Here is a 7,500-nt window from a genome sequence, read left to right on the forward strand (position 1 = left end):
TTGCTGACACAGGAAGTGAGCAAACCCGGCATGAGGAGCGTTTGCTGGTCCTCAGTCGCTCGTCTCTCCCAGTACGTTCTCGTCGATCTGTCGTCCAATCACCTCTAGCTGCACCTTCTTCTTGCGTCCCCTCTGTTCCGCCTCTTTCTGCGGCTGCTCCGATTGGGCGTACCAGGGCTGGGGGGCGTCGCCGGCCCGACCTCCTCCCCGGCGGAAACCGCCCCTCCCGGCCCGGACCAGCCCCCAGCCCTGTGGGTTGACGGGGTCCGAGGAGCCGCCCTCCTGGATGCCCCGCGTCTGGTCCAGCTCCTTGGCGCTGAGCGACGACATCTTGACGGGAACCGTGTTGCCGAACTTAGAGTAGTCGACGCAGTAACGGCCGTCCTCCTCCGTCATGATGGATACGAAGCGCCGCCCCCACAGGATCTCCTCAGGGGTGTAGGAGGTCCGGGCCTGCATGGTGATCCCCGTGGTCTCCACGACACCTGAGAGGAGAGATCTGAGGTTCATCGGTATGTCACGTGATTATATATGACATCACATTATATACTGTGGTTAAAGTATCACAGATATGCTGTGATGTTATAGATGGTATCTCATGTATATCTCTGGTATATCTATCTCTGGTATATCTCAGATATATCTCTGGTATATATCTGGTATATCTCAGATATATCTCTGGTATATATCTGGTATATCTCAGATATATATCTGATATATCTCTGGTATATATCTGGTATATCTCAGATATATATCTGATATATCTCTGGTATATCTCAGATATATCTCTGATATATCTCTGGTATATATCTGGTATATCTCAGATATATATCTGATATATCTCTGGTATATCTCAGATATATCTCTGATATATCTCTGGTATATATCTGGTATATCTCAGATATATCTCTGGTATATCTCTGGTATATCTCTGGTATATATCTGGTATATCTCAGGTGTATCTCTGGTATATCTCTGATATATCTCTGGTATATCTATCTCTGGTATATCTCAGATATATCTCTGATATATCTCTGGTATATCTCAGATATATCTCTGATATATCTCTGGTATATATCTGGTATATCTCAGATATATATCTGATATATCTCTGGTATATCTCAGATATATCTCTGATATATCTCTGGTATATATCTGGTATATCTCAGATATATCTCTGGTATATCTCTGGTATATCTCTGGTATATATCTGGTATATCTCAGGTGTATCTCTGGTATATCTCTGATATATCTCTGGTATATCTATCTCTGGTATATCTCAGATATATCTCTGGTATATATCTGGTATATCTCAGATATATCTCTGGTATATCTCTGGTATATCTCTGGTATATATCTGGTATATCTCAGGTGTATCTCAGGTATATCTCAGATATATCTCAGGTATATCTCAGATATATCTCTGGTATATCTCAGGTATATCTAGAGGATGCCGGTCTGCAGGTCCTGACCCTCCAGGATGACGAGGATCTCCAGGTCCTCGGAGGCCAGCGTCTGGGCGGAGAGCTCGTACAGCGGACTGCCGCGCTCCATGGTGTGGCTGATGATGAGCGGGGACACCAGGAAGATGCCGTTGCTCCGCAGGGGGTTCTCCACCTGGATGTCCAGCTGGCATACTGGGATCACCTCGCCCTCCGCCGTCACCGTCCGCCGGATCACCTGCAGGGACAGGTGGGACAGAACAAGTGGGGTAGGACAGGTGGGATAAGTGGGATAGGTGGGACACGACACGGGGGACATGACAGAGGGATAGGACAGGTGGGACAGGACAGGTGGGGTAAGACAGGTGGGGCGTTTTTAATATTTTTCTGATCATTCTGAATCTCTGGTTCAAGGCGTTCCTGGTTCTGGTTCTAGTTCTGGTTTTGGTTCTGGTTCTAGTTCTGGTTCTAGTTCTGGGTTTGGTTTTGGTTCTGGTTCTAGTTCTGGTTCTAGTTCTAGTTCTAGTTCTGGTTCTGGTTTTAGTTCTGGTTCTGGTTCTAGTTCTAGTTCTAGTTCTGCTTCTGGTTCTAGTTTTACTTCTAGTTATGGTTCTAGTTCTGGTTTTGGTTCTGGTTCTAGTTCTGGTTCTGGGTCCAATGACTTCACCCTGAGACTCACCTGCAGCTGGACGGTGGCCGAGATGATCATGCTCTTCCTCAGGTCCCCGACCCGGAACATGAAGGTGGGCCGGCCGTTCCGAGACGCCACCACGGCGTTCCGGGAGAAGATGAGCGTCTCTGCGCGGCGGTTGGCCTGCGCCGTCTTCATGAAGACGCAGCCGAGCATCACGGCGTTGATGATCAGGCCGAGGATGTTCTGCACGATCAGCACCGTGATGGCCAGCGGGCACTCCTCCGTCACCATGCGGCCGCCGAAGCCGATGGTCACCTGCGAGGCAGAGAGGGGGTCAGGACAGCGCCCCGCAACCATCCGGTCACCACGGCGCCCCGCAACCACCCAGTCACCACGGCGCCCCGCAACCACCCAGTCACCACGGCGCCCCGCAACCACCCAGTCACCACGGCGCCCCGCAACCACCCGGTCACAACGGCGCCCCGCAACCACCCGGTCACAACGGCGCCCCGCAACCACCCGGTGACAACGGCGCCCCGCAACCACCCGGTCACAACGGCGCCCCGCAACCACTCGGTCACAACGGCGCCTCGCGACCACGTGGTCACAAAGGCGCTCACCTGGACCTCAATGGAGAAGAGGAAGGCCGAGGTGAAGGAGTGGATGGCGGTGACGCAGGGCACCGGGCCCGGCCCGCCGGCGGCGTCGCGGGGCTCCAGGTCGCCGTGGGCGAAGGCCAGCAGCCACCAGATCATAGCAAACAGCATCCAGGAGCAGAGGAAGGCCGAAGTGAAGATGAGGAAGGAGTGCTGCCACTTCAGGTCCACCATGGTGGTGAACACGTCCTGCAGGAAGCGGCCCTGAAACCAACAGAGAAGAAGAAGAGCGGCGTGGAGCGCCGAGCAGAGCGGGGCTCAGGCGGACGTACGAGGAATCAAACTCACGGCCAGAAACACTACATCCTCATTGGATCTGAATATTAATGACCTGATACCGGACCAGTTAGGTCTGAATACTTAAACTGTCTACTGTGTACTTGTACTGTGACTACCTGCTCCATGATGTTCTTATGGGCCACGTTACAGGACCCGGTCTTGGTGATGAAGCGGGCCTTCTGGGCTCTGGAGTGGCCTCGGTTCCTCTGGTTCTGGTCCTCGGCCAGACGGGTCAGCAGGAACCCGTCTGGCAGGAGCCCCTTCCTCGCCAACATGTTGCTGCACACACACACACACACACACACACACACACACACACACACACACACACACACACACACACATTAGAATAAGAGATTGTATGATTATTCCAGTTGACATAAACACAATAGTAAGGAAGCTTTCGTTTTAGGTGTACTTATACTATGTAAGCATGTGCAGTTCCGTAGTATAAGTACACGTTTATTTAAAATGAAAAAACATTTCAGACATTTAATTTGAATAATAAATAAAATGTAATATTTTGTTTGTTCCGGTTTGATTCAGATACAATAGTCTTTACGTATTTGTGTATTTATCTATTTATATTCCAGTGAATTGAGAGTATTTATCACGTCGTCGTTTGGTGTCTCAGGTCCGATCGATATAAAACGGATCAGCTGATCAGCATCAACATGCACCGGATCGATCAGAAGCGGCGGGGTGGCGTCACCGTGATGACGTCACCGTGGTCAGGTGAAAGAGAGTTACCTGATCAGGAATCAGCCGCTCCGGTAAGAACCGAGTCACTAACGCGGATCCATCACCAGCAGGTTCTTCAAGCGGCACCGGAACCCGGGTCAAGTCCAAATGCAGCACCCAGGAATGCTTCCGGTCGAGACCTTCAAAATAAAACGTCTCCCTTATACCGGATTACCTATCTCCCTGTTATTTTATTTTATTTATTATTAAGTTGTGTTTGAACGTGTGATACATGGACGTTCAAATACACAATTATAATAAATAAATAAGATTAAATTAAATGTAAAAACATTAAGTACTTTTTGTTTTAATATTCCCCTTTTTTTACTTTTATACTTCTACTTGTATTCCCCGGTATAAACCTTGTTTATGTGTTTACTCTTCTGTGTTTATCCCACAGCTACTTTGAGTTGTACGAACAACATCTGATTATTATGAAGATAAGAAGCATTATAACAGATTAACATAATGTATATATAGAGACAATAATATATATTAATATAATTAAGAATTCCGGGAGTTCTTCAACATAAGGGTCTTTACTTTTATTTTGAAACGTCGTTCTCGGTTCCGGTATTGTGCAATCTGGATGCTGCGGGAGAGGCGTCTCGACTTCCGGTAACCTGTGAAACAAAACAAAAAAAGTAAATCATCGTAATTAAATTAACTGGATTTGATTTTAATATTTCTTTATAATATGAAGATTATTACCGATAATTAATAAACAGAGATTGTTTAAATGAAATATTTTCTAAAAAGTATTTTCTATGTTATCTTTCTTTCTTTTCAATTAGCAAATATTCATAGTGAACATCCGGTTGGTTTTACAGCCGGATGTTCACTTTTAAATAAATGTATAAAACATGAAAGTTTTAAATAAGCTTGTGAATGAACATTTGGCTGCTGATCATTTTAATAATGTAATAGACATCATTTATAGAAATGTGAATCTTCTGGTGACAAAATAAATGTGTTCAGTTTTCTTAGATTCAAACGTTGTTACGATTATTGAACAATTTGTTTAAAAATAATATCTGTTTGAATATTTGTTTTATTTAATTAGTATTTACTGTTTATAGTTAGAATTAATTATCTATATTTATTGTAGTGTTTGTCTTTTTCTCTGCATTTAGTATGAATAAAAAAACATATTAATTTTGGACCAAAAAAATAAAAAATTAGGACAAAAAAAGAAAACAATTAAATCGACTTTTTTTTTTTTCGTAGACTTTTTTTTCTTTCGTCTTTTTTTTGTAGACACAAAAAAAAGACGAAAGAAAAAAAAAGGCTACAAAAAGACAAATTCTACCTTCATCATTTAAAGTCACACCAAAAGGAGTTCTCGTTTTATTTTTAATATGAATCTTTTTTATTATTCTTTAGACAAAATGTTTATTAAAAACATGATACAGGCACACAGAAGGTCTGCAGGTAGAACCATGAGCTCAGGCTGCAGGGCCTCTCTTCTTTTAAAGAGACAGAACCCAAGCGATGCGTTCACGTGTCCACAGGCGCAGCAGGACGTTTGAGCGGCTGGTCGTCCCCCTGCTCACTGGTCTGCTGCTGCTGGCGTGGACAACAGTCCATCTGGTCCCATGGGACCGGGGAACCGGGCCCTCGCAGCTCAGTAGTTGGTCTTGAGCCGCCGGTTCTCCTCCTTCAGCCGCTCCACCTCCTCCACCAGGGACTCGTTTACCGAGTACTTCTCGATCAGGCCGTGGATCTCGTTCTGAAAGGCACAACCACAAGATGGCGTCAACCTGTCAATCTCCCTGTAGCCCCGCCTTGAAGCATCCTCCCCAGCTCTGTCACATGAAGCATCGATTTCTATACAACCAGAGGAGTCGCCCCCTGGAGGTCAGGAGAGAGAATGCAGCTTCAACACATGAAGCATAGACTTCTATACAACCAGAGGAGTCGCCCCCTGGTGGTCAGGAGAGAGAATGCAGCTTTAACACATGAAGCATAGACTTCTATACAACCAGAGGAGTCGCCCCCTGGAGGTCAGGAGAGAGAATGCAGCTTCAACAAATGAAGCATAGACTTCTATACAACCAGAGGAGTCCCCCCTGGTGGTCAGGAGAGAGAATGCAGCTGTAACACACGAAGCATAGACTCCTATACAACCAGAGGAGTCGCCCCCTGGTGGTCAGGAGAGAGAATGCAGCTTTAACACATGAAGCATAGACTTCTATACAACCAGAGGAGTCGCCCCCTGGTGGTCAGGAGAGAGAATGCAGCTTCAACACATGAAGCATAGACTTCTATACAACCAGAGGAGTCGCCCCCTGGTGGTCAGGAGAGAGAATGCAGCTTCAACACATGAAGCATAGACTTCTATACAACCAGAGGAGTCGCCCCCTGGTGGCCAGGAGAGAGAATGCAGCTTCAACACATGAAGCATAGACTTCTATACAACCAGAGGAGTCGCCCCCTAGTGGTCAGGAGAGAGAATGCAGCTTCAACACATGAAGCATAGACTTCTATACAACCAGAGGAGTCGCCCCCTGGTAGTCAGGAGAGAGAATGCAGGTTCGTACCAGCTGGATGTAAAACTGTCGGACCATCTCGACCTGCAGGTTGACGATGTCCCGGTGACAGTTGTCCCTGAGGAGAGGACAGAAACATCAACTTGAGGGTTTCCGACACACGTCTTCAAATAAAAAAGAACGAGTCCAAAGACGGACCTGAAGTCCTCCAGAGTCTCGTGGATCATGTTCTGGATGAAGTGGATCTGCAGGGACGTGAGAGGAGCGGCTCCGGCCTGACCCACCACCTCAGCAATGTTCTGGGAGAGAGATGAGGACACAGCCGCCGACAGACCTGAAGGGACAGACAGACCAGTTAGGGACCAGTTAGGGACCAGTTAGGGACCAGTTAGGGACCAGTTACCTGCGGTGCTGCTGGCTGCAGCTTCCTGGACAGGAGACCCGTAGCTCAGCTGAGCTTGAATCCCATTGGTTCTCCTCAGGCTGGGCTCCGGAGTGAAGAAGGATGGGGCTGGCTGGCTGTGATTGGCCAGTTGAAGGACTGTGGGCGTGGCCTGGCCCTCCCCCTCAAGGCTGGAGCTGCTGGCCTTGTCGGCCTGTCAACAAAGAGTGTGTTGTTGTTGTTGTTTGTGACTCTTTTACACATCATCATCATCGTCGTGAGGTTAGCACCTTTCTGGAGTCACATGGTTCGGCTGCTGCTGCAGGGATTGGCTCCTCCTCCCTGATTGGGGGCGGGGTCTGGAAGATGGACAGCGGGCTGTAGCTGCGGGCCGCAGCGCCCACCAGAGGAGTCCCCAAGGGGGGCTTACGGTGGGAGGTCAAGTCTGGAAGAGAGACCAGGAACCAGAGACAGACAGACCAGTTAAAGACCAGGAACCAGGAACAGACAGACCAGTACAGACCAGCAGCGGCTCACCTTCTCTGACTGGGGAGAAAATGTCCAGACTGGCCCGGCCGACGACCTGCTGACCCCCCTCTTCTCTGGACCGCATCTCCAGACTGGTAACTGTGGAAAGACAGCACCAGGGTCAGTCCAGAACCAGCAGGTCCAGAACCAGCAGGTCCTTCACATGGACTTCCTGTCGTACCGTGCGTCTTTCCAAAGGGCGTGTCCCCGCTGCTGCCCTGGAAGACAGGGTCTGAGGACAAGAGAGGAGGGTTAGGGGTCAGGGACAGGTCCACTCGGGACAGACCAGAGAGACGTGGAGGTCAGACCTTCGCGAGCAGGAGAGAAGACGTCCAGGCTGCTCCGTCCC

The 7,500-nt window shown here is 48.3% G+C and overlaps 2 protein-coding genes across 3 annotated transcripts in view; both read right to left on the reverse strand.

The window, feature by feature from the left end:
• Positions 1-3,865, reverse strand: part of kcnj11l (potassium inwardly rectifying channel subfamily J member 11, like) — a 4,753-nt gene extending 888 nt beyond the window's left edge. The window contains exons 1-6 of one of the 2 annotated variants that reach the window (XM_068596502.1): positions 3,762-3,865; positions 3,128-3,290; positions 2,697-2,936; positions 2,122-2,391; positions 1,473-1,680; positions 1-485 (exon numbers count right to left, since the gene is read on the reverse strand). The exon at positions 1-485 is cut by the window's left edge and continues 888 nt beyond it. In XM_068596502.1, coding sequence (XP_068452603.1) covers positions 52-485; positions 1,473-1,680; positions 2,122-2,391; positions 2,697-2,936; positions 3,128-3,286 — 1,311 coding nt within the window. In that variant the 5' untranslated portion in view covers positions 3,287-3,290; positions 3,762-3,865 and the 3' untranslated portion in view covers positions 1-51. The remainder of the gene's footprint in view (positions 486-1,472; positions 1,681-2,121; positions 2,392-2,696; positions 2,937-3,127; positions 3,291-3,761) is intronic. The other variant, XM_068596503.1, reaches the window with a different exon arrangement.
• Positions 3,866-5,097: 1,232 nt separating this feature from the next.
• nedd1 (NEDD1 gamma-tubulin ring complex targeting factor) overlaps positions 5,098-7,500 on the reverse strand; it is a 6,123-nt gene continuing 3,720 nt past the window's right edge. The window contains exons 9-16 of the mRNA XM_068596554.1: positions 7,460-7,500; positions 7,333-7,383; positions 7,161-7,250; positions 6,914-7,068; positions 6,645-6,837; positions 6,440-6,575; positions 6,293-6,359; positions 5,098-5,481 (exon numbers count right to left, since the gene is read on the reverse strand). The exon at positions 7,460-7,500 is cut by the window's right edge and continues 73 nt beyond it. Coding sequence (XP_068452655.1) covers positions 5,377-5,481; positions 6,293-6,359; positions 6,440-6,575; positions 6,645-6,837; positions 6,914-7,068; positions 7,161-7,250; positions 7,333-7,383; positions 7,460-7,500 — 838 coding nt within the window. The 3' untranslated portion in view covers positions 5,098-5,376. The remainder of the gene's footprint in view (positions 5,482-6,292; positions 6,360-6,439; positions 6,576-6,644; positions 6,838-6,913; positions 7,069-7,160; positions 7,251-7,332; positions 7,384-7,459) is intronic.

This window comes from Clinocottus analis, unplaced genomic scaffold, assembly GCF_023055335.1.
Source record: "Clinocottus analis isolate CAN_PGR_092001 unplaced genomic scaffold, fCliAna1.0.p SCAF_38, whole genome shotgun sequence".
Classification (NCBI taxonomy): Eukaryota; Metazoa; Chordata; class Actinopteri; order Perciformes; family Cottidae; genus Clinocottus; species Clinocottus analis.